The following is a 26,215-nucleotide window of genomic DNA, read 5'->3' on the forward strand; positions in this document are numbered from 1 at the left end:
AATTACAAATGATTACATATCTTGTACCGTCAGCTTCATAGTCAAACATGCAAGCGTTACATCCATGAACTCTGAGTGTCTGCGGGACATGTGGCTGATTAAAATTTCTGTCGATACCGATTTCCCTTTGGACTCGCGTTTTCCCTGCATTCATTCGTTTCGTAATTTTTTTTTTTTTTTTCAAAAGTATCCTGTCCACTGCAGTCAATAAAATAGGTAGATTTTACTCATTTTTTTCTTTGCATCTTATACCTTATTGTTTAGAAGAGGAACCACGAGACCATAGGGAGCGTAGGTGAGGGATGCGCAGGCAGAAGGCTTTGGGCATCGGCGTGCCGCGTGAGAACACCGTGAACGGCGGGAAAACGGGGAACATTTCTCAGACATAGAGTAACAGGCCATCTAGTTGGTCACCTCCACTCACCTCTTCCCCTTTCATTCTACAAATGGGGAAACTCCTCTCCCTTAAAGTCACACTTGGCCGAGTCAGGCCTGTAGTCAGGACGGTTTCCCAGGTTTTCTGCCTCCTGTACCTGTGCTCTCACCGTCCTGCCCTACTTACTTCCGAGATGTTGGCCCGTCCTCATCAGAAAACCACAATCAGCAGCAGTCTGCAGTCCCAGACCATCAGAGCCCGAATGGATGTTAGGGCTCATGGAGCCCTGCCCCTCGAGTACTGTCAGCCGATCCTTACGGTCCCGGCAGGTGACTGCCTGGCTTCTGCTTAAGTACTGGCATGAACTCCACCACGCTGGTTTTTAATTCCAGTGTGCTACCCTGTGGTTTCTGGTCGTTCATCCATTTTCTTTCTTGGTGGACCAACCATTGTATTATATGCTAAAGTTAAAAAGGGTAACTTTGTAGCTTAGTAGGAGAAACCTACAAATATAGGAGCAGCTGTGGCCAGTAGAATAAGTACTCCGGAGGGGTATGAGGAGCATCTAAATCAGGGCAGCGGGGAGAAAGGCTCCCTGAAGGCGGCCACCCTTGAGCTGAATCGCAGAGAAAGAGGTAGATGGATGAAGCAAGGGGGAGGGGCATCTCAGAAAAAGGGAGGAGCCTGGGGAAAGTCACAGAACCATTCATCAACATCACGTGGGGTGTGCTGTCGGAACGGTGTTTTGTGGCTTTCAGCCCTCTGAAGGTGCCTTCGGATTTAACTTTTCCTGCTTTGGAGCCTGAGGATCAGAAAAACCTGGATTCGCAATCTGACACCACCGGCAAGCCCCTCTGAGCCTGTCTCCTCATCTACAAAATGAAGGTGATACTAACTCCTCCCAACTTTTGTAGAGATGAGGGAATGTGTGAAAACACCTCATTTGGTCCCTGGCTCACTGTAGCTGTCAAAAAAACGTTGGTTTCCTTTCTCTTCCTAAAGTCTCTGTAATAATTACATGCAGAGTTCCTACCTTGGCTGTTATGGGCCCTAACGTTAGACTGGCATTTTCTCGCAAGGATGCTGTCCTTCTTACCCACAAACACAATTCTACATTTTGGAATGAAATTAAGTTTGAAGTAAAGATCTCCCTCATTACTTCCTAAGGCTTGAGAGGGAATGTAATTAGCAGAGGGTAAGTTACGGCTTTTCCAGGTCTCCTGCTTTGAAGCAGGCTAACTAATGAGTAAGCCAGTGAGGGTCTTTGGGAAGAGGTAGACAAAAGGTGAGGGAAGCTGCTGGATTGGGCTGAAGTGTGTGGAGGAGACTCTACTCTTAGCACAGAAACATTTTGCTTGAAGTCGGGTTTGTGTCTACTCAAACATAGTAGCGATATATGTGAGCAGAGGGTGTCCTCTCGCCCAAGCGTGTATCAGAAATGCAGCAACCCTGGGAAAGATGCAGAGTGTAAAAGGAAGAGTTTAGTTATTTGCGGTGCAATGGTAGTTCACGTTTGAAAGGAAAAGCCCAAAGAAAAGTTGAATCTAAGGAGTGAGGACTGGCCGCTTTAATCCTTTCCCAGGGTCTTTGCCAAGAGAAGCAAGAGAAACAGAAGAGAGCGAGCCGGAGGGCGGGGGGTGGGGTGATGGGAAAGGGGAAGGAGGAAGACTCAGTTGTGGAAACAGAAATGAAGGGAAGGATGATGGGTGGGCTTTATTTGTATTTTTATTACATCTGCTGCATCAGAATCATGGCTTTTTCCCTGCCTGCCTTCTTTCCTTCCTTTTTCATTTTTGGGAGCTAAATATTCAGGTCTGAATTACGACCATGATAAAAGGATGAAGTCAAGTCAAAGTGAGGTGAACTTATGTGAATAATATTCACTTTCATGGGGAAACTTGTCTGTCGTTGGCAGTCTTTTCTTTACCTTTGGATTTAGTGCCTTTTCATTATGTTCTGCACCCAGTTCTTTTGAAAGTGATTGGCCAATGCTGCAGATAAACACATACTCATTTGGTTTGGTCTAATTTGTCTTCCCTGAATCTTCACCATCAGTGTTATCCTGAGAATTAGTTTCTATTTCAGTAAAATGCAAAAGAGACTAATAGCATACTGGGATGGTGATTATTTTTCTAGGGGGTTGTTTCTGCCGAAGAGCTGACATCAAATATGGTGAAAAAGTGACAAGCAGGGTGGTTTGCCTTACAGTGGATACGCGACGTTCAAGTGGGACCCAGTGAGAGACAAATCATTGTCTAACAAAATGTAATTATCATGGGACTGAGAGCTTGATATAGCTGGGCAGCGATGGGACATCGAAAGTCAGTTCTTGCCCCATCCCTAAATCCTTCCCAGGTGTACCAGAGCAGACTCATCCGAAGAGGGGATAGCAAAGAAGACGGAGTGGGGGGGAGGGGTGCCTGTGAGCCACAGTGGTGCGTAGGAACTCAGAAGTGAGCAGGCAGAATTAATACCCTCAGAAATTCCACTCTAGAGTTTCTTGCAGGCAGACGCCCTTTTGTCCTCTTACTCATCTCGACGCAGATGACCTGTGTTGTCAGTTTTTCTACCGATCTGTCCACTGCAAGCCTGAAGGGCCAACATTTTGTGGATGGATGTCTCAGATGCATCTGAGCATGTTCTGGGCTCGGAGGAGAAGGCCATGATGAGTCAGTTATATTTTCTTCCTCAAGTCTATCCAAAAAAATATTTATGGAGGGCCTACTACATGCCAGACACATTAGCAGGTGCAAGTGTAGAAAATACCATGATTTATTTATGTAGCCTCCTGATAATGAACATTTGGGTCATTTGCAGTGTTTTGTGTTAACAAACAGTGTTACTGTGGACATTCTCCTGTGTGCCTCCCAGAGCTCATTTGCAAGAGGTTCTCTTAGATAGTGAAAATGAATGAACTATAGCTACATGCATCAACATATGTGAATCTTATGAACATAATGTTGAGCTAAAAAGCAAAAACAAACACAAAAAATTTGCAAAATAATAAATGTGATATGATTCCGTTTATAAGAAACCAAAAGCATGCAAAACTAAACAATATGTTGTTTAGGGATACATGCATATGGGATAAGACTTTATAAAAACAAGGGAATAAGAAATACACAATTAAGATAGCGATTACTTCCGGAAGATGAGGAAGGAATGAGGTGGGCGGGAGCATAAGGGATATTGTCTTGTTCTACCAATACTCGAAGGTGTGGGTGATCCTGTTTATTCATTGGGTACTAGGTAAATGGAACCTTGATGTACATTATAAATACTTTCATGTATAATATACTGGTTTTCCCCACTATCTGAAAGTAGAGCGTTTTTTAATGAAATCTTTACTAATCCGAAATGGTGTAAAACAGAGAAGCAGTTATCGTTAATTTATATGGAAAAAAATTCGAGCATTCTCTGAGCCAAAAAACACCCTCTTGGGCTTTTCTGATATCTTAAGACACATCTTGCTAATAAATGCACAAAATAAATGTTAAACACACACACACACACACACACACACACACACACACACACACACACACAAAGATGCTCCCAGACAGCCCATCCTGGTGGTGGGTTGCTGAGTGTAGTGAGCTCCCAGGGAGGGAGATGGGCGGGCACTGTCTCAGCTGGGGGCCCGGGTGGGGTGTGGGGGGCTTGTAACGGCTCCCTGAAAAAGAAACACCCGACCCCTATTTTCGCTTTTTGCCTTTTTCGGTGAAAGTGGAGATCTTCTTCAGATTTCTTCTGGTTACTGAAAACAGACACTAATTTTAACGTAGGTCTTTTGTAAAAGCAAAGTGGCGTAATGTGAAATTTCAAAAAGCAGAGTATACGTGTGCTTATACATTTACGTATTATGTATTTATATTAAGCATTTTATTTATATCATGTAAATATATATTTGAGTTTTCATTTAAAACACTTTTAAGTTTATTTATTTTGGGGGGGTGGGGGAAGAACACATAAGCAGAGGGACATAAGAGGGACAGAGACAGAGGAGGACAGAGGATCTGAAGCAGGCTCTGTGCTGATAAGAGTGAACTGTGAGATCATGACCCGAGCTGAAGTTGGATGCTTAACTGACTGAGCCACCCAGGCACCCCCATTTGAAATACTTTTAAGGGAGATACAGATCATGACCTCAGGAATTTATGGTTTGTTGAAAAAGAAAAGACATAGAAGCAAATAAAAGCCACAAAGTGCTTATGAGGTGTGTCGTGTGGTGTTCGGCTGCTTACATTGTAGCCGTAGAGATTCACTTTTACATAATTAGCTTCAGTTTGGAGTAGAATGTGGTAAATGCTGTAGCTAACACGTGCATAAAGTACCATGAGAGTATAGAGAAGTAAAATTCATAGGGTGTAGGAAAGCTTCCTGAAGGAGGTGTCATTTCAGTTGTATCGTGAGGGATGAACAGAATTATGAGCAGTGTAGACAGTGATCAAGGTATTTAAAAATATTTTAATGCTTATTTATTTTTGAGAGACAGAGTGCAAGTAAGGGAGGGGCAGTGAGGGAGGGAGACACAGAATCCGAAGCAGGCTCCAGGCTCCGAACTGTCAGCACAGAGCCCAAGGTGGGGCTCACACCCACAAACATTGAGATCATGACCTGAGGGGAAGTCAGACACTTAACTGACTGAGCCACCCAGGCGCCCCTCAAAGTAGTTTTTACATAGGAAGCATATGGACAGAGCTATAAAACGGAGTACAGGGCATGACAGAGGAATGGCAAAGAAGCCAGTGTAACGGAAACACACAGCGAGCGTTGGGTGTGGTGGAAAGGTAGTTCGAGGGCACATTGTGGAGGACCTTTGATGTCCTGCTGAAGAATTTTGTCTTTATGCTGCGGCCACAGGGTAGATCTCCTATTTCTCTTTTCTGGTGGCAGTTTAAAGAGTGGATTGATGAAAGACCGTGGGGTGGGCAGGCAGAGATTCTACCTTGGAAAATTGCAAGCAAGAAATCATGAAGGTCCAAGACAGGTGACAGTGACAGAAATGAATAGAAAGGAGGGAATGTGAGAGTGACACAGAGCCATGACCTGATGGGCAAGTGAGCTCGGAAGGATCTTCCGCTTTCTTTACCTTGTCGTGTGTGGCCTTGGTTCCACACTGACTCCCATGTCTGTCTCATATCCATCTGTGTCCTTGATTTATGTAATTGCCATGTAGCAAGCAACTCAGGAAGGGAGGGTTTTGTTTTTGTTTTTGTTTTTGTTTGTTTATTTTATTTATTTTGAGAGAGAGGGACAGAGAATCCCAAGCAGGCTCTGAACTGTCAGCGAGGAGCCTGACCTGGGGCTTGATCCAATGAACCGGGAGATCACGACCTGAGCTGAAATCAAGAGTCAGACATTTAATCTACTGAGCCACCCAGGCACCCCAGGAAAGGGCTTGCCAACTGTGTTTTAGCCGCCATTTTTTTTTTAATTTTTTTTTTTTTCAACGTTTATTTATTTTTGGGACAGAGAGAGACAGAGCACGAACGGGGGAGGGGCAGAGAGAGAGGGAGACACAGAATCGGAAACAGGCTCCAGGCTCTGAGCCATCAGCCCAGAGCCTGACGCGGGGCTCGAACTCCCGGACCGCGAGATCGTGACCTGGCTGAAGTCGGACGCTTAACCGACTGCGCCACCCAGGCGCCCCTAGCCGCCATTTTTTAAAGCACTTGTCTGGTAAAGATGAGCAGTGTTTGACCACTACAAATATTTATACTATGTTTATGCTGGGGCCAATGACGGGGAGAGGAAAGAGAGAAATATATTTTTCCTTATTACACCATTGATCCCTCAGGACGCTGACTGCTTATCTGTGGTTTAATCACAGCAATGAGTTAGTGTGGAAAGGTGCCTGTTATGCCCACGTCAGTTTCTTTTCACATAAAAGTTTTACATTCATTAGCTATTTTATTTCTGATTATTCAAGGTGAAAAGGATTATTGGGCTCAAAAAGTTAAACAGGAAGTCTTTTTTTATTTCAACAAAAATCATTATTGAAAATCTTTCTAAAGCTCTGTTGTGCTTTTAAGGTACAATTTGCTAAACACGTTTTACCCTTTTTTAAAAAAAGGTTTTTGTAATGTTTAAATGTTTAAAAAACATTTTTTGAAAATGTTTATTCTTGAGCGATAAAGAGAGAGACAGAGTGTGAGCAGGGGAGGGGCAGAGAGAGGGAGGGAGACACAGAATCCGAAGCAGGCTCCAGGCTCCGAGCTGTCAGCACAGAGCCTGATGCGGGGCTTGAACCCACGAACCGTGAGATCATCACCTGAGCTGAAGTCGGACGCTTAACCGACTGAGCCAACCAGGTGCCCCAACTAAACACATTTTAATCTTACTTGGTGTTAAACTTCTGGGCTTCATTTGTGATATATAATACTATGGTTGAAGAACGGACAAAGAGCTAATCACAGAATGTGCTTTGGGAAAGTACAAGCAGTTTTTGTTACTGCTGCCATTCATTCTTCGGCTTTGAACCCTATATGTAAGCTTGTTATCTTGAGATTTGCTGCTTTTGCTTATTCTGTTCAGAGTGATATCCTGGAAAATACTGTTAGTTAATTTAAAGGTTTCTCATAGCTGGAGTCCAGTCTGTCCGTGTGCAGACAATGTAGTGAGTAAGTTCCCAATGTGGTAAATAAATTTAAATGTGGAAGAAAAGAAGAATGTCATCTTGCCTCATTTCTTTCTCCGGAATACACTGATAATAGTTTCTATTATGACCAAAGAGGTCTAACTATCTTCCTCTTTGGGGAAATAACAACACTTTACCCAGAGGTATGTATTTTTATCACTTTCTGGGATGTTTTGGGGATTTCGTGATTACATGCCTATGGAGTTCCTTTGTTTTAGATTCTTGCAGCCTTCTACTCAGCCTCTAATTGCTACCTGCCCCATCTGATGACTAGCTTTCCAGTTGGAATCTAGTGCCTTATGAAAACTACAGATACTTTTAGTACCTTCATCTTGATACAGCATCTAGGTATGCCCTGACCCCTGAATAAGGAAGGGCAGTGGGATGTGTTCAAAGGCTTTTCTTGGGCCAGGACACTCTATGTGCCGTTGAGGACATTTGGAGAGTTGAGGCTCACCATTTGAGGAAGTGTTTTTACAATTCTCTGCGGCAGTGCGTAACCAGTGCCGTGTCTCCTTTAGCTTAGTCAAAACCTGGAGTGTTTACACCATCCTGCAAAACCTGTTGTTGGCACATGTCAACTTTCGGTGTCTCTTGGGCCCAGAATTCTAGCTGTGCTAGGAGCAGGAGGGCACCTTGCCTTAGTCACTAACAGGAGCTTCTCTGAAGCTAGTATCACAGTCTTCTCCATAGTTTGATTAGGACGATGGTGACAGCGATCCCCATCACCAGCTCCCTCCCCATTTATCTCTAAGCTGCCGCTTCAGCTTCATTCATTTGCTTGGGAAAATCAGCTTTCGGATTCATTGGGCTGAACTAGGTCACGAGACTGCCATGTGACATCATTGTGTCTTTTCAATTCTTGTCAATTTCTTTTTCTTCATGAGAATCCAAATACATACTGACGGTCAGTAATTCTCACTCCTGTGAGTCTCTGTAACTTTTTTGTTGTCAACTCATTGTTCTCTTAAGCCCCTTCTTGTGCCTTGTTTCCTTCGGTTTCATTTTTTCTCCACTTCTCAAGGTGATTGGGAAATGGAGAAAAATGCATCTCACTTCTTTTAGGCTTACCTTTTATAGATAATGCTCTGGTTTCTTTTTCTCCTCCAGATAGGCTTTCCCATAATAATCTTTTCTTAGGAGCATTTCTATTATTTTCTTTAAAACCAACATTTCTTTTCTCCCCATTGATAACTTACTAAAGTTTTTTCAGAAACAGATTAATTCTTGTTTGGACTGTTACGTTCTTCATTGTCTCCGAATTCAAAGTTGGAGACTTCACATGTGCAAATTCAATTATGCTTCCTGTAATTATCAAACCCTGATTCCTTTAGCAGATATGTTCTATTTTGCATGTAGATGTTGGGGGAACACAAGAAGACTGGAGTGAAAGAATCACTTGGAGTTTCATTTTTTTATTTGAGTAACTAATTAAATCTGCGTACAACCCAAGAGAAGGAAAACTTGTCTCTTTTATTTGTGATGGTGAGCAGTAGTATAACTGTTGCGTCTCACAAGTTAGGAAGTTCAGGTGTTTTCTTCTTCATGGAGGCAATACCGGGAACAGTCATTATGAAGGACAGTGCACAGGAAGTGGGGAGTTTTCATGACCAGACCAGCATAGTTATGATTTTTCTATAGTCATGAAAAAGTATTTTTTTAAACAATCTGAAAAGGAGCGTCTTAGTGGCTTAGTCATTTGAGCATCTGACTCTTGATTTCAGCTCAGGTCATTATCCCAGTGTAGTAGGATTGAGCCCCACATCAGGCTCTGTGCTGGGCATGTGGCCTGCTTAAAATTCTCTCTCTTCCTCTCCCTCGGCCCCTCTCTCCTCCTCATGCTGTCCCTCTCTCTCCTTCTCTCTTTCTCTCTCTCTCTCTCAAAAAAAAAAAAAATCTGAAGAGTGTTTTTGCATCATGGAAAAATGATCACTGAGTGAACACGTCACTCTCAGATCTTTGTCTAGTCAAGGAATGCAGTGGACTCTTGACCACCAAGGACTCTGGCTGGTGTTTTAGGGGAGTGTCCCCTTCTTGGAATAGAAGGTAATAAATGTGATGCAGAAAACTTGTGCCCCGTGTTTGTTTGATTGCCGTATAGTTTCTTGGTATGTCTTTACAGATCTCTCTTCCATTCCCTTATATGTTAGATCGTCTCAAGGCCAGTGCTCCCTGTGAAAAGTAGCCAACTCAGGTACCAGAGCATTCAGTACCTGTCTGTACGGTTTGTCACTGGCTTTGAAATCCATCTGTCACGTCTCTACCCAAACTATCCTGCTAAGTGCTTTCACTTGGATAATTAGAGCTGTGTGGTAGGTGGAAGAAGAAATGTGAACGTGGGCTTTAAAGTAACTAATTTAAATTCCGTTCCAAGGGAAATTGCACTGCTTAACTCAGGATTGAAAGAAGATGCTGGGAACACATGTGCATTAAGTCACCTCCCGCGTGCAGCCAAATTTGGCAAGGCCATTAGCTTGGCATAAGCAACGTAACATTAGAGCAAGGTTGTAGTTTGGGTTTGGAGTGACTTACGATTGTCTGCTTTCTGACAGCCGACTCAGAGGACGCTGAAGGGGAGAACTGGAAGTGGTGAGTGAGTTTGGGCGATACCAGGGGTCGAGGAGAGCAGTCCAGTCTGTATAGCGGGAGAAGCTCGGAGAGACAGGGGGCTGGTCGGGAGCTCGGAGTCTGATGTGGCTGTGGTGACGCAGACGTCCTGCACTCAGGTGTCAGTTACGCAGAGCGTGGCTTATGTTCTGTCAAAACATGGAGGTAGACACAGTCATACCGGGTTTCATGAATCCCAAAGTGTGTATTTTTTTCACAATTTTATATTTCTGGAGTTGGAATCCATTGCATAGCCGATAGGCTGACGTAGTTTGCTAATGCTTTTTCTTAGCGAAACACAATAAAATGGTGCCTCTGACTGTTTCTCTAGTGCATCTTCCAGGCGATGGACGTTGGTAATGACACTCTCGCTGCTCTTTACCAAGCGTCCTATCAGGGCCTGCGTGCATTGGCGTCTCACTGAATTCTCCCAGCTTTTCTGCTTCATAGCTTTCTGGTAAATTCTCGTTCCTTATTTCTGGTTCTTCCTAATCAAAATTAACTGGCCCGTAATGTAGAAGTGCAGACGCATGTGTAACTTAGCACGTTGCACCCCACATAAAAGTCCTCCCTGATGCCTTTAAACGTGGCCGAGTGGGACCGCAGAAGGCATTTGGTGAACAATGAGAGAAAACAACTTATTTGGGGGGTGGGATGGGAGGAGGGATTCTTTTCAGTTCTCTCTGATCGCTCCGTGTGTGACTACCTGTAAATCCCGTGACGTTCACGTGCCCCAGCGTCGGAGTCTCATTGTCTGTTTCTTCCTTTTTAGCCACTTGCTTGTGGGCCGCTGATCTATCTTTCCCGCCTGCCCCGGGAGAGAATACCCCTCCTTTGTGGCACTAATTTGGTAATGGTGGCTGGCCGCAGTCAGACAGCGGGAGAGTGGAAAATTCCAAGGCCATCCATCTTCCTGCACGTCTCCAGCTGGCCTCGGGAATCGCCATCAGGGCCTCGTGCAGGCGATCGGGGTGCGGGCGGCCAGCGTGCCCCCCAGGGCCGCGGACGAGCAGCAGAATCCTGCGCTCCTGAATTGATCTGACAGTTTAGAGGGCCTCCCTGTGTTCCCGCGCCTGCTTCTTGACAGGTCGACTTACAGAGAAATATGGCCAATAGGAAAACAATCTTGGCCGAGAAAGGCGAAAATTTGTCTGAATTAGAGAAAAACGTGACATTTTTTTCCTCATTTCACTAGGCAAACTGGTGGAAGGGGTGGTCTTTCCTCCTTCCTTCCCAGCGCCTAGACTCTGCGGGCTACGTAAACGGGCCCTGAAGAAATGAGCGCATAGAGCTCTGTTCTGAGGGCCGGGGTCCGGCCCCGTTCCAGACCTCGCCTGGCGCTCCCCCCCTTCTCCCGGCCTGGCCTGATGTGTAGAATTCCTCCAGGGCAGGGCGGAGTGCTCTGCTGCAAGGGTTATTTTGACCGAACGAATTTCACTGCTGGGTGAGAGCAGGTGAAGACGGAGCCCTGGAACAAAGAGCGTGTTGATTTCCCTTCGCCCTCCCTTCCTCATCCTGAAGTGAGGACTGTTCTCGGAGCTCCCTCGTGAGGAGGCTGGAGACCCCGAGACGCCATGAACCAGAAGTGCTTCAGGATGAGCGCACAGGAGGGCCAGGCGGCGTGGGTGCCCTCGGGGGGGGGCTTCCCCTCGTTGGAAAGGGTGGGTCCTGTGGCGTGACTTCTAGGGCCTCAGCAGGTGGGGGAGGAAAGGTCTGAGGGCCGTGGGTCCCGGCGCCCCTGACACCCGGTCCAGACGGCGCTCCCCACCAGGTGCCCCCAACCTGCCCTGGCTCTTCACAGAAAGAGGTGCATCATGGCTTTTGAGGCACTACTGTCTTCAACATCACTCTGCCTGTTCCCTCCTCTCCACTTCCAGTGACGTGGAATAAGAACAGGACACGTTTTGTTTTTTAATCTTCATTTATTTTGGGGAGAGAAAGAGACAGAGCCTGAGCGGGGGAAGGGCAGAGAGAGGGGGAGACACAGAATCCCAAGCAGGCCCCAGGCTCTGAGCTGTGGGCACAGAGCTCCACACGAGGCTCGAACTCACGGAGTGCGAGATCATGACCTGAGCCGAGGTCAGACGCCTAACCGACGGAGCCACCCAGGCGCCCCAGAACAGGACCCATTTTAGACGTTTGTAAGATTTTCTTAAACCAAGGAGCGCAGCAGACATTGGTGTCTCTATTCCTTTTACTTCTCACTGTTTACTTTTGTAACGTCCGCTATTATCAGATGTCACCACCTTCAACTTTTGGGAGCCAGAGTGTAATCTATATGGGTAGTAAGTTTATGCCAACTTTCTTTGATCTAAGGAAAACATTTTCCAGGATATGTAATTAGGTTGACATTTCCCCACTGTGTCACATAAGGAGTAAGAAGTTTGGGTTATCCTTGCGATTCCAGATTGCAAGTACCTCGTTTGGCGTCCCCTCTTCAAGGAGCCTTCCCTGACTTGTCCCGGCTGAGCTACTGACCCCTGTGCTGGGCTCTGGTGCAGTTTGCACGTGATTTATTGCCTCGTGCCTCTGTCTGCCCTGCTGGCGTCAGAGTCCCTGAGGGCAGGGTTCGGTTTGTACTGACACCTTCCTGTAGCCCCAGAATCCGGTCTGTGTAGGTCACTGAGTGAGTGCTTGTTGTAGGGAGGAATGGAGAAGGGGAGAGAGAGGAAGGAGGGAAAGAGAACAAGAAGAGATTTCTCTTTCTGCTGCAGAATAGCGATTGCCTTGGTTTGTTAACAATGCTATAGAGACGACACAAAGGCTCACAGAGTCACTGGTATTGAACGTACTCTGTCTGCAGCCGTTTACTGAGCAAAGACACTTTGAGCACACTCTGCGTGTCAGGCCAGTGTGAGTCCAGGTGGCGGGGGAAAGTAACGAAACAGAATTCCGACCCTCTGGGGACTCGAATGCGAAGAAATGGCTGTTCATACGGTGCAGGATGTGGGAGTGGATTCGTGGGCAAGCTCAGGAGCACAGGCCGCAGAGCCTCCCTCCCCCAGCGAGTCGGAAGGCCTCCCCCAAGAGGAGGGTTTTGAGCTGGGCCTCAGAGGGTCATGGGAATTCAGTAGATGAAGAAAGGTGGGGGACATCGAGGCACAGGGGCTGGCCTGCCCTGCAGAGACGCGAGGTGGGAAGAGCGAAAAGTGCAGAGGACAGCACGAGCAGGCAAGAGAAGAGACGAAAACGAGACTATTAGGTCGGGACCAGATCCAAACTCGGTGGTCAGCCTCCACCTAGGTCAGGGCTTGCCTGTGTTTTTTTTAAAACCTATGCTTTTCTTTTGCTCTTACTCGGGAGCCCCACGAACTAGTGAATAAGAGTTTGTCAGGGCACCTGGGTGGCTCAGTCGGGTAAGCATCTGACTTCGGCTCAGGTCATGATCTCACAGTTTGCTAGTTCGAGCCCCGCGTCGGGATTGCTGCTGTCAGTGCAGAGCCTGCTTTGGACCCTCTGTCTCCCTCTTTCTCTGCCCCTGCCCCACTTGTGTGCGCTCACTCTCTCTCTCAAAAATAAATAAACATAAAAAAAAATACACACTCACCAAAAAAGAGTTTGTCAAACTTTACTTTCTGCGGTGGATATTAAAAAAGAAAAGATGCATTGAATCTGCTTTTCCAGATTCCCTCCTCTCCATGTTCTGATGAACTCCGAACAGGGGGAGGCGTCCTCCCTTAGGACTCTCTGTAGGTCACCCCTGAGATGGTGCAGGGGCGGTGTGACGGTGTTTTCTCCAGCAGCTGGCTCAGGAATCTAGTCCGGAGAGAGGCTGGGGAGAGTGCCATCTGTGTATTGACTGTGCTGCCCAAAGAGGCGGACAGTCAACTAGAAATGCCACCCGTTTGTTTTGTGTGCCTGGCTGGCTGTAAGAGTGGCTGGAAGGAAGCAAGGGGGGCTGCTGATTATGAGCTACCTCTAGAGAAATGGGGGCTGGGAGGTGGGACTGAAGCCACGATTCATGTTCTGCTTTCCTTCTGTGTTCCTGAGAACAGAGGAGTCCCCCTGGGAGATCATAAGTGGGGCCGTCTGACCTCAGAGGCTAATTTCTTGTAGAGTCTGCCCTGCATAGAGTTGTGACCATTGTCCGGCCCGTGTCCATCCTTCCCTGTCTCCTGCCCGTGTGTGCCCCGTCAGGGATTGGGTGTGCGTGGGCCACCCCAGAAGGACTGACCCACTGAGGTGCCCCCTTGTCTACTGCCACTGCCGGCCGGAAACAGGCCTGGGTACCAGCCCCCCAGACACCTCGTGCCCATGCGGCTTGTAGATGAGTCACACACACTTTGTATGCCGTGACGTGACGTACGTGCTCCTGGGGCTGCGCTCCCTGAGATGTCAGGTATGACTAGGGTGACAAACCCTTGCCGGGCACAACTGCTCCTGGGGAGAGTACCCGCCTTAATTTGTGTGTAGCGTAACCTCAGCTGACACTAGAACTTATCTTTCGCTGGTTCATGTTCAGTTTTCTCTTCCACATGGAACGTGTTTCCTGTAGTTTTTTTTCTCCATTAACTTGAGGGAAACACAGATGATTTGAGCCGCCCTCTGCCGTATCCAGTTCAGCCTTCGTCAGGTGGCTCACCCAGCATACTTCGCTTAGCATTTTAGCACTAGAACTAACAAAAATTACAGTGGAGAGTGCTGGCACGCCTGGGGGTAGGTTTTTGCTTCAGTTACGTGGAAAGAGAATAACAAAACTAGATTATCACGTAAGAGAACGTTTTCAGAGACTCAAGCTGAACAAACGAATCTTTAAGTGTTATCTGGGGGGGGGCGGAGTTGGGTTTGTTGTGATAATAAACTTTCTGGACAGGAGCGTGGCTGCACGAAATGTTTGACAGAAAGGATGCTGATGGCAGAGCTATGGAAACTATAACAATATCCTGTAATAAATTATTTAAGAGTATCAGTATTTTTGAGCCTCGGGATGTGGGAGGAAAATTAAACAATGGAAACCATGTCAAGAGCTTTTTATACTTTTATACATACTTGACAGACCTCTATTGCAAGTGCTGTTTTCACCAGCTGAGTTCTAAGGACGTAGGATGCCAGGGAATATCCTGAGGGGGAGCATGAAGAAAATGGACAAATTTGTGAATATCATTCCTGTTTTTGCTTTCTGGTCTCAAGGACTGTTGTTTAAGATATAATGGGTTCTGCTGTGAGGAAAGCCCTTAGAAATAGGAAAGTGTGGGTGGGTTTTGGAAGACCTGTCGTCCAAGAGGGCTTCATTTTGTGAATCCTCACTTGTTGACATTGGGTCGCTTGACCTCGGGAAGGATTTAAAGCAGGAAACGCAATTGTATGACTGTTCTTCCCTCGCTTGTGATACTGGCCTCGATGTTGATTTTAGCTTTTGCAAGTCGTTGTTGAGTATTTTGTGTGTCTAGCGTGCTCTGTTTGTGACCACAGCTGGAAATCTGACCAACACCATCACAGTTGTGGGAACAGTTGTACTTGAATATAGAGGGTCTGGGACACATGTCCAAGTATGTTGTGATACAGGACGTGGTAAGAAGCGTTCTCAAGTTAGATCATTTTATTTTTTACTTGGCTTGCATTGGTTTCAAAATCTTTAATGATATTCGCATAATATAAGGGCAAATTTTTACTTTTCCCACTTAACAAGAGGCATACGTGGTTTAATTTGCTTTAAGTTAGTTTTGTTCGAAAAAAGCATCATTTATAATGCTATATAAATGTTTAAGTGAATATTTTTGGTTTGGGCCTTAGCATTGTGCTTTTATAGGTTGATGTTTACCATTCTTATGATCTACTATTTAGAAAACTAGATACGGTATTAAATTTTATAATTTTCATGTCTGTTTCTAAGTGACGAGGTAAGGGAAGGTTCTAGGTGGCGAGGTGCAAGCACATTGCAAATAACACATGGGAGACGTCAATAGTTTTCACGCCATCTGCTAAAAATAAGATTATATGTTCTCCTTCTAGCATTTTCTAAATACTAGAAACATCTTGAGGTGGTTTGTAAGAATTTCTACCAGATAAAAGTCATTATAACGGAACACCTTGAGTCAAGTTTATAAAATTATCATTTTTATGTTCCTCCTCGCTTGCCGTCGTTTTTCCAACATCCTCGCTTGCTGTCTTCAGCCAGTGGTCCATTACGTTTGCAAACGCGATAGCCTATGACAGAAACCAGAGGAAACTCCGTGGGATCAGACTCCATGAGGCTGGCTGTGCAGCACAGCAAATGTGGAGGCTCTCCAGCTATTTCCCAACAAAGGGAAGACATATTGCACTAATGGTTTTATTGATTGATTTTTTTAAGTGTTTATTTATTTTGAGAGAGAGCATGAGAGAGCGAGCAGGGAAAGGGCAGAGAGAAAGAGAATCCCAAGCAGGCCCCACGATGTCAGCTTAGAGCCTGATGCGGGACTCGATCCTATGAACCATGAAATCATGACCTGAGCCAAGATCGAGAGCCGGACGCTCAACCCCCTGAGCTGCCCAGATGCCCCTAGGGATTGATTTTTAAAGTCTGAAATCGAGAAGATGCCATAACGATCCTTACTGTTGTAAACCTGGAACGCTTTTGTGAATTTGGGGATTTGTGATTTTTTTGTCCTCTGAGAAGTGCTGCCTCTTCATGCCTGAGCGCACCTCCTTCCCGCGCTGGTGTGTGGACTGCAGACCGCCCATTTTCAGGCCCAGGGAAAGAGTGTAAGCCAGTGACCAAAGGCAGGAGCAGGATATCAGGGAAGGCCTGGGTTGAATCATGGAAGATGGTTCGGTGTCTGCCACGCAGATAGGAGGGATCGGGGGCGGGGGGGTACAATTTTAAGTCTCTTGCGGTTTATAAGAAGACTTAAAAAAATAATTCCGTGTTTAGTAAAATGTCAGTTGCCGTGGAGGAGAAAAATGTACCCTGACTGAAACACTTAGCATGCTTCTAAAGGCAGAGAATTAATAGTGCTGGGGCAGGGGGGTGGGGGGGCGGGTGGTGGTTATTTTATACAAAAACCTCTGCTTTTGGTTTTCATCTCTGCCAGCTCTCCCGCCTTCCTTTCCTTCTATGCACAGGCCCCAATAAAATAAATACAGTAAGCTCTCTTTTGAAAATTTACCTTACCCTCTCTAATTAATGAACTCTGTGTGTCAGACTTCTGTGTCCTGAACACTGTACTTACGTCTTAAATAGAGAAATTATAAAGGAGTTGCAGATGGTCTTTGAGGAAACTGCCTTATGTTTGTGTTTAGAAACTGAGTTCCCTTTTGTTATAAATGTTTTAAAATTAATATTTTTTGAAATGGAAAGCATTCTCTAGAGTAGGCTAGAAGCCAGCTATAGCTACTTGCGCACAGACCAAGTTCTTTGTAGAAGTGAGTAATTAGGGCGCGGGGGTGCTGGGAAGTGGATGTCTCCTTCTGCTATGGGGTCGAATTACTCTGTTTGCAACGGGCCGTTCGTTTTCTTACGGCTGTTCAGCTTCGCCGTTAAGAGGTAATGGTATGTCGGCGATTTTCCCTAGTGTCTCAAATGCCTTCATTTATCTTCTGCTACAGTAAAAAGCTTCTAATTCAGAAAATTTAAGGAAAAATGTGAACTTTAAACATGTGTATAAGATAACTCTCTGAAGTGTTCACCTGTGTGTTGGCATGATTGCTGCAGGGGAACTTTTAATCCCAGAACACAAACGTCAGGTTCTGGACCTAGAACCTGAACCACATGACATAAGAATTTGGTTCGTAGAATGAGTATATATACATATATGTATTCCAGCGTAGTTAACACACAGTATCCTATTAGCTGCAGATGTACAACATGGTGATTCAACACTTCTGTACGTTACCCAGTGTTCATCCTGAGAAGTGCATACCCTTCACCTATTTCTCTTAGCCCCCTGCCCACCTCCCCTTCTTGGTTTTTCTCTTTTTTTTTTCCTCCTTTGCTCATTTGCCTTGTTTCTTAAGTTCCAGATATGAATGAAGTCATATGGTATTTGTCTGTCTCTGACTGATTCATTTGACTTAGCATTATTTCTCCGTGATCCATCCATGTTATTGCAAATGGCAGGATTTCATTCTTTCTGATGGCTGAGTAATATTCCGTTATATACATACCACTGCTTCTTTATCCATTCACCAACCAGTGAACGCTTGGGCTGCTTCCATGATTTGGCTGCCATAGATAATGCTGCAATAAACATAGGGGTGCACATAGGTTTTTGAGTTAGTGTTTTCATATTCTGTGGGTATACATCCAGCAGTGGAAATACTGGATCATGTGGTCATTCTATTTTTAATTTTTTTGAGGAAACTCCATATTTTTTTTGAACATATTTTCACTTTTCCACATTGGCTGCACCAGTTCACATTCCCACAAACAGTGCACAAGGTTTCCTTTCCTTTTTCTCCACATCCTCACCAACGCTTGTTTCTTGTGTTTTAATTTCAGCCATTCTGACAGGTGTGAGGTGATAGCTCATTGTAGTTTTGATTTGTATTTTCCTGCCGGTGAGTGATGCTGAGCGTCTTTTCGTGTATCTGTTTGCCACCTGTATGTCTTCTTTGGAGAAATGCCTGTTCATGTCTTCTGCCCATTTTTTAATTGGATTATTTGTTTTTTGGGTGTTGAGTTGTATCAATTCTTTGTATATTTTGGATACTAACCCTTTATCTGCTATGTCATTTGCAAATACTTCTCCCACTCAGTAGCTTGCTTTTTAGTCTTGTTGATTGTTTCCTTTACTATGCAGAGGCTTTTTATTTTGATGTAGTCCCAACAGTTTATTTTTGCTTTCGTTTCCCTTGCCTTAGGAGACATATCTAGAAAAATGTCGCTACAGCCGATGCCAGATAAACTACTGCCCACACTCTCTTCTAGGATTTTTATGGTGTCAGGTTTCACATTTAGGTCCTTAATCCATTTTGAACTTCTGTTTTTGTACGGTGTAAATAGGTGGTCCAGTTTCATTCTTTTGCATGCAGCTGTTCAGTTTTCCCACCACCCTGTTTTGAAGAGACTGTCTTTTTCCCATTGGATATTCTTTCCTGCTTTGCTGAAGATCAAGTGACCCTATAATTGTGGATTCGTCTCTGGGTTTTCTGTTCTTTTCTGTTGCTCTATGTGTCGATTTTTGTGGCACTACCATACTGTTTTGATAACTGCGGCTTTGTAGAATATCCTTAAATCTGGGACTGTGGATTGTGATACCTCCAGTTTTGTTCTTCTTTTTCACGATTGCTTTGGTTATTTGGGTTTTTTGTCTTAACATACAAATTACAGGATTATTGGTTCTAATTCTCTGAAAAATGCTGTTGGAATTTTGATAGGTATTGCATTAAATCTGTAGATTGCTTTGGGTAGTGTGGACATTTTAACAGTATTTGTTCTTCAGATCGATGAACGTATAATAACTTTCTGTTTGTGTTGTCTTCAATTTCCTTCATCCGTGTTTTATAGTTTTCAGAGTATGTGTCTTTTATCTTTTTAAGTTTATTCCTAGGTATTTTATTCTTTTTAGTGTGATTGTAAATGGGATTGTTTTCTTAATTTCTCTTTCAATACACTAATAATGAAGAGAAGGTTAATGGATTTCTATATGTTGATTTTGTATCATGCTACCTTTCTGAATTCATTTATAAGTTCTAGTAGGTTTTAGCTGAAATCTTTAGAGTTTTCTGTAAACAGTATTATGTCATCTGGAAATAGTGAAAGTTTACATCTTTACCAATTTTGATGCCTTTAATCTCTTTTTCCTCTCTGTTGCTGTGGCCAGGACTTCTGTACTATGACAAATGAAAGTGGTGAGAGTAGACATCCTTGTCTTGCTCCCTATCTTAGGGGAAAAGCTCTCAGTTTTTCACCATTGAGTATGATGTTAGCTGTGTGTATCTCCTATATGGTCTTTATTATGTTGAAGTACATTCCTCTAAACCTACTTTGTTGAGAGTTTTTATCATGGTTCATAGAACATTTAAAATTTTACTTTAGTTGTTTTTACAAAATACAGAGGTTCAGCAATCATTGGTGCTAGCTCACTAGAATTTTACTATCTGGAAAGGCTACAGTGTTATATTATGAAGGCTTCTGAATATTTCAAAAGAAATATTGTGAAGAGTATACATAGCTATATTTGATAATTATAAGATAACTTAAACGTATGTTGTAATTTTATGTCATAGTAAATATTTTAAAGTAATAATCCAACAGGTTTTAGAATTTTTTTAACTTAATTGCTTTTTTATTGAAATAATCCCAGTAATATGCTTTTTTTTTTTTTTTAAGTTTATTTATTTAGAGCGGGGAGGGAGGGGCAGAGAGAGAGGGAGACAGGGAGAATCCCAAGTGTGCTCTGTGCTGCCAGTACAGAGCTGACATGGGACTCCAACCTGTGAACCGTGAAATCATGACCTGAATTGAAACCAAGAGTCAGGGGCGCCTGGGTGGCGCAGTCGGTTAAGCGTCCAACTTCAGCCAGGTCACGATCTCGCGGTCCGGGAGTTCGAGCCCCGCGTCAGGCTCTGGGCTGATGGCTCAGAGCCCGGAGCCTGTTTCCGATTCTGTGTCTCCCTCTCTCTCTGCCCCTCCCCCGTTCATGCTCTGTCTCTCTCTGTCCCAAAAATAAATAAACGTTGAAAAAAAAAATTAAAAAAAAAAAAGAAACCAAGAGTCAGACACTAAACAACTGAGCCATCCAGGCACCCTATAATATGCTTTTGGAAAGGCATCTTTGTGTGAAGTATTCATTCATTAGTTATTTAACCTGTGTAATTCCCCAAGAAAACAGTTTATACCAAGAAATGCTTTGAAAAGCGGTTAAACTTTTATTTCTGGACTTTATTTCCATTCTTTTATTTGAAAAATGAATTCCTTCATTCTCAGATTTTCACTTGAGCACATAAGGATATACTAGTGAGTGAAATCAATATTTTTAATAAAAGTGGGAGTAAGCAGGCGTGCTTAGGCAGGTAGCTCAGTCTGTTGAGCATCTGACTCTTGATTTTGGCTCAGGTCATGATCTCAGAGTTCATGGGCTCGAGCTGTGTGTTGGGCTCCTTACTGACAGCAAGGATCCTGCTTAGGATTCTCTCTCTCTCCCTCTTTTTGCTTCTCTCTCTCTCTCTCTCTCTCTCACTCTCTCCCTCTCCCTCTCTCAAAATAAATAAATATTTAAAAATATATATTTAAAAAAAGTGAGAGTGGGCAAAAAGTTAAACTGTTTTAGCTCAGGAACACTAGCACTCAGCGCCTCTCAGAATAATATGAATGAGGAACTTGTCTGGAATTTGTTCAGTAGAAATTTATTTATTTTATTTATTTTTTTTAATTTTTTAACGTTTATTTATTTTTGAGACAGAGAGAGACAGAGCATGAACGGGGGAGGGTCAGAGAGAGGGAGACACAGAATCTGAAACAGGCTCCAGGCTCTGAGCTGTCAGCACAGAGCCCGACGCGGGGCTCGAACTCACGGACCGCGAGATCATGACCTGAGCTGAAGTCGGCCGCTCAACCGACTGAGCCACCCAGGTGCCCCTGTTCAGTAGAAATTTAAAATCTCCTACCTCTATTGTGGAGTGAGGCGAAATGAGAGAGGAGGGTAGCCGACTGGTACCAGTGAAGACAGGAAAAGGAAAAGAAGGGAGAAAAGTAAACAAAGGAAAAGATAGTGCAAGAGATGTGGGGACTATCATTCATTCATTCATTTTGCACAGTTATTTTGTGCCCTGTGTACCAGGCCCCTAGCATTTTTTTTTTAATGTTTATTTTTGAGAGAGAGAGAAAGAGTGAGCATGAGCGAGGGAGGGGCAGAGAGAGCAGGAGACACAGAATCCAAAGCAGCCTCCAGGCTCTGAGCTGTCAGCCCAGAGCCCAGTGCAGGGCTCGAACTAATGAGCCGTGAGATCATGACCTGAGTCGAAGTCGGACGTTTAACCTACTGAGCCACCCGGATGCCCCTCAGGCCCTTGGCATTTTAAGCAGAGGATCAAACAGCCCCTTGTGCTCTTCTGATGTGTAAGCCTGTCATCCACTGGACTAATGGAAAAGAGGATAAAACAGAAGATGAGCTAGAGTGGAGAGAGAGAGAACGCACAAAGGGATGTCAAGAGATTGGATGGCTAAAGACAAGAGAAATGGAAGGTTAACTTCTTACTCCTTGTCAGAGCACAGACATCCATCTCTCTTCTGCACCTACGGGGTACCTGTGATTTCTGGCATCTTCTCCAACCCTTGTTCTAGACAGTGACCCTCTGGGGACACACAACCATCCATCCATCAGAAAACCCTTTAGAAGTGTCTTTCACGTAAGGAACCACCAACACTGCCCTGTGTGTATTTTACACCCATAGGTGTGTGGGGTGCTGAGTAAATGGGTGCACAATGACCCCGTGTGAGAAATGCCACGAAGAGATGAGTAAGTGGCTAAGTCCGAGGGATCGGGAAGTTTCCTGGAGGAAGACACAGCAAGCTGACATTTCCCCTTGTTAGCTCTTTCTTTTTAAAAATTCCGTCGGGGGCGCCTGGGTGGCGCAGTCGGTTGAGCGTCCGACTTCAGCCAGGTCACGATCTCGCGGTCCGTGAGTTCGAGCCCCGCGTCGGGCTCTGGGCTGATGGCTCGGAGCCTGGAGCCTGTTTCCGATTCTGTGTCTCCTTCTCTCTCTGCCCCTCCCCCGTTCATGCTCTGTCTCTCTCTGTCCCAAAAACAAATAAACGTTGAAAAAAAAATTAAAAAAAAAAATAAAAATTCCATCAGAGTAAACCGATTTTGGAAGAGCCTCTCATGTGCTGTATGGTGCAGAAAAGATGTTTACATTTTGGTTTGATCCAAAAGTTAACAAATTAGATCTGTCTGATCTGGTTTTTCATTGGTGGATTACTTTTGGTAAAGTCCTGATTATGCTTTAAACATAAGTGTTAAAGTTCCTGTTCCCCACCCCCCAATTCATACCCTTTTAATGTTTAAAGTTTCAAAAAGAAAACACAGGATCTTTTGTCCCGTCTTTCCACCCTCCATTTTATGCATAAATATGTACAGACGGCACTCTCTTGCAATTTAATGTGAAACACATGCCCTTAAAGCAATTTAACCAGTATGTGTTCAAAATATGTGCGTGTGCACCAGTTTATTTCCTGATTGGAAACTGCAGTTTGATCAGATTTTTAGAGGAAACGCCAAGCCATAGGTTGCCCTACATTTCACGGAAGAGCTCTTTAGAGCAGTTGGAAGGGTCTCAAAGGACCGAACGCTTTTTCGTACATGACATCTTTCATGTAAACCTGATTTAGAGAAACTCGTCGTCACTTGTGTTGCCCTTTACAGAAACTATAACAGGAAGTCAGCGTCCCTTTGTAGTCCCCGGTTCCTCTCGAGTCTACACTCTTGATGGGCTTTGCTCTGTTTTGTCCTAAATGTCCATCTCCAGCCCCGCTGGTACCCTGAACTCTGTGTGCTCGTGCATACGCAGCCTTGGCTGGGACGTGTGACGGGCCGTTTCAGACTGAGCACGGCTGAAACAGAGCCACTGGACTCGCCCCCGGGCTCCCGAAGTCACGCCTGTTTCTTCTACAGCCTTCCTCGCGTTAACGAATGGCAACTGTAATCTCATTCCGGCCCACGCTCGAACCCGATCCGTGGCTCTTGCTGCTCCCCTGTAGGCTGTCCGTGAGCAAATCCTGTTAGCACCACTCACAGCCCCCCGCTTCTGCCACCGGCACCCCCGGCCTCCAGTCTCACGGGGCTGCTCATTTCCTCTCCTTCCGGCCTTGTCTTTCTATAGCCCCATTCTCTACATCACAGGAGAGTGATCCTTTCCAAACAGAAATCAGATCCATTCATGCCTTGGCTCAGAAGCAACCCAGTGGCTCTCTGACTCGTTTAGAATAAAATTTAGATGTGGCTCTAAATCCATACAAGATCTAGCTGCCTCTCTGATCTCATATCTTACCCCCTCTTCTTCTCCCTCACTCTGCTTTGCCCATTCCAGCTTTCTTGCTGTTACTCTATACCTGAGGATATTCATACCTCAGGGCCTTTGCACTTGCTCTTTCTCCTGACACGAACCTTCACCACTCCAATATGCACATTTCATTTCCACAGCTTCTTAGGTCTCTGTTTAAATGTCACCTTATGCTAAAGAGCTTTCCTGAGCACTTTTTCCTCCGTCCCTTGGCCTTGTTTCTTCCTTAGCTTTTATTCACCTGTGACATTTTTCTATCCTTGAGTTTTTATCTGTCTCCCCCACTAGGATTTAAGCTTCATGAAGGCAGGATCTTTGTTTAATTTCTTCACTGCTCATCCCCAGCACCTGCCTGAGACAGCGATGTGTGGCCAGGATCTAGATTTTCTGATTCTAAGTCAAGGCTCTTCTCATGATTCTGGGTGGCTGTCCATAGGTTTTGAGGTCCCTTGAGCACAGTGATTCCATCTTTTATTCCTTTTGCCCCACCACCCCTGTTGGGTATGAGACCATGCTGTCTACTCTGAGGCATCCCGCATGCCTAGAAAATGCTGTGGCTTGACAGGAGGACTTTCTGAGCGCATTGTGGCCCGTCCACTCAGATCACAGGCTCTCTCGGGGTGTACTTCCCTCTTTGTAGGAGAAAGACAGGCTGCTGTTACTCATCAGATACACAGTATCTGGAAACTGCAGGCGGTTTGAGGAAAAAAATCCAATGTGGTAGGAGTCTGGTTCTCAGTAAATAGATTATGTGTATTCTGAAATTTGAACCTTTCATGTAACTGTGTGTAACTTCGGGGGAGAGGATTAGACTGAAATTAATAGGCCCTGTGCTGGTTTAAGCCTGAATTTTTGTGCAGGTTGTTGATATTTCTGCACTTACCCACCTGACGTTCCTGTGGAAAGTGTGTCCCAGGTACATTCTTCCGCAAGTGAAAGAGCATCCACGTTTGGCTTGGATCTTTCCAAAGCAGCTACTAAAAGCATTAAACTCCTGCATTTTCTTTTGGAAATTTCTGTTCTCTCGCCTGCCACTTTCCTTAGGTGACTCTGGTAATCCTGGTGGTGTTCCCCCTTGTTTTTGCAGGTGATCTGCAACTCCTTCACCGTCTGTAATGCGGAGATGCAGGAAGTTGGCGTTGGCCTATATCCGAGGTAAGGCGAACGGTATCTCTCTTACTCCTTTACTGGGAGGAGCGACCGTAATTCCCTCCAGCTCCCCAGCCCTGCAGAAGGTGTTAGAAAGGCTATCGCTGCGGCGGGTTCAAGAGCAACGCTTGAAACCTGATGATAAACGATAAGAAAATGGAGAATGTGAACTTTACAGGGAAGAATTGTATAACCCCGTTTTATATGCTGTGGTGTCAACAAAGAGCTTTAGGCAGAGCTCAGACGTAAATTCTTGCCCTCAGGAACCTGAGAAGTTGGGGATTTTGGCTGCTGACAAACGACAGCCCGGGATTTGGTCCCTGCCGGGGTCTGACGCCGCAGCCCCCTGGGCGGAAGCACACAGTTCTCGTTCCACGAGCGCAGTCCCGCCTCGCTTCCGTTTGTTTGCATGCTGGGAAGGTCCGGATACAAATATAGCCCTTCTTATAATTAATCGTGAGCCTGAGAAGTCGGCTTCTTTTCGTATTTCTCACAAGCCTGAAAAATCACAGGTCTGTTGGTGAGGGTCGTCCGAAAGCACTGGCACAGGTGTGCCGGTTGGGTTGGCTGGGTTGGCACCGCCTTGTTCCGGCTCGGCCCCCACATGCTGGCGTGTGCCGTGTGCTTCCTGTGTCTGTCTCATCTGTAAATGACTCTCATGAGATTAGCGTGGTGACTACATTTGGAAAGCACGTGCAAGGGCCAGGAGGGTGCTCCCTGCTCAGTAAATGCTCACTCGCACCTGCTCTGAGTACTATCGGATATGGTGCGGCTTAAACCCAGTCCCCTTCCCGGATGGTCACCGGCACTAAGACGCCTGTGTCGTGGCCCCGCACACGCCGGGATCTAGACAGCAGGACGCCGCCAGCGTTCTGTGTAAGAGGGAGGACTCTCCTCATGCCCCAGCGTCGCTGTGTGCGTCCTGCAAAGGGGCCGCGTGGACCAGATGCCGTGTGGTGGGGTCCCCGGCTGCTGTCTAATGAGACAGCCGTCCCCCGCATTCACCCGCAGAAAGGACTCAGAGCACACTTCCCTAAGTAGCCTCCGTGTTGTGTCGGGGAGCATTTCACTGTGACATGGGCTGGTGACAGCTCTGGGCCTTCCCCCAGAGCACTCAGCCCCTGGTGCACTGTCAGCCTCCCCTGTCCCCGCACCCCGGGCTGAAGTGCCTTCTGCTCATTATCATTATAGTCATGAAATTTATATGTTGGACTATATCTGCTGAGTGACGGCACCCCGTTTTTCCTTCCTGCAGTATGTCTTTGCTCAATCACAGCTGTGACCCCAACTGTTCCATTGTGTTCAACGGGCCCCACCTCTTGCTGCGAGCAGTCCGAGACATCGAGGCGGGAGAGGAGGTAAGATTTCCCGGCGCCTGGCCTGCCCTCGCATCAGAGACCCTCTCGCTCTCCACGCGGCCCTTCTGGAAACCGGTTGTGCCTGAGGGGCAGCCCCTCATCATCCCCCTGCTGGGGAGAGGAGCCGTAACGGTCCACCCAGTGACCCGTGTGCCCATCAGT

The 26,215-nt window shown here is 45.5% G+C and overlaps 1 protein-coding gene across 2 annotated transcripts in view; it reads left to right on the forward strand.

The window, feature by feature from the left end:
• The window catches only part of SMYD3 (SET and MYND domain containing 3), a 645,009-nt gene that overhangs the window by 467,525 nt on the left and 151,269 nt on the right, over positions 1-26,215 (forward strand). Inside the window, exons 1-4 of one of the 2 annotated variants that reach the window (XM_032591869.1) lie at positions 14,981-14,985; positions 16,219-16,220; positions 24,634-24,701; positions 25,951-26,053. In XM_032591869.1, coding sequence (XP_032447760.1) covers positions 24,670-24,701; positions 25,951-26,053 — 135 coding nt within the window. In that variant the 5' untranslated portion in view covers positions 14,981-14,985; positions 16,219-16,220; positions 24,634-24,669. Of the gene's footprint in view, positions 1-14,980; positions 14,986-16,218; positions 16,221-24,633; positions 24,702-25,950; positions 26,054-26,215 lie in introns of those variants that run through there. The other variant, XM_030301800.1, reaches the window with a different exon arrangement.

The sequence above is a fragment of the Lynx canadensis genome, chromosome F1 (assembly GCF_007474595.2).
Source record: "Lynx canadensis isolate LIC74 chromosome F1, mLynCan4.pri.v2, whole genome shotgun sequence".
In the NCBI taxonomy this organism is placed as follows: domain Eukaryota; kingdom Metazoa; phylum Chordata; class Mammalia; order Carnivora; family Felidae; genus Lynx; species Lynx canadensis.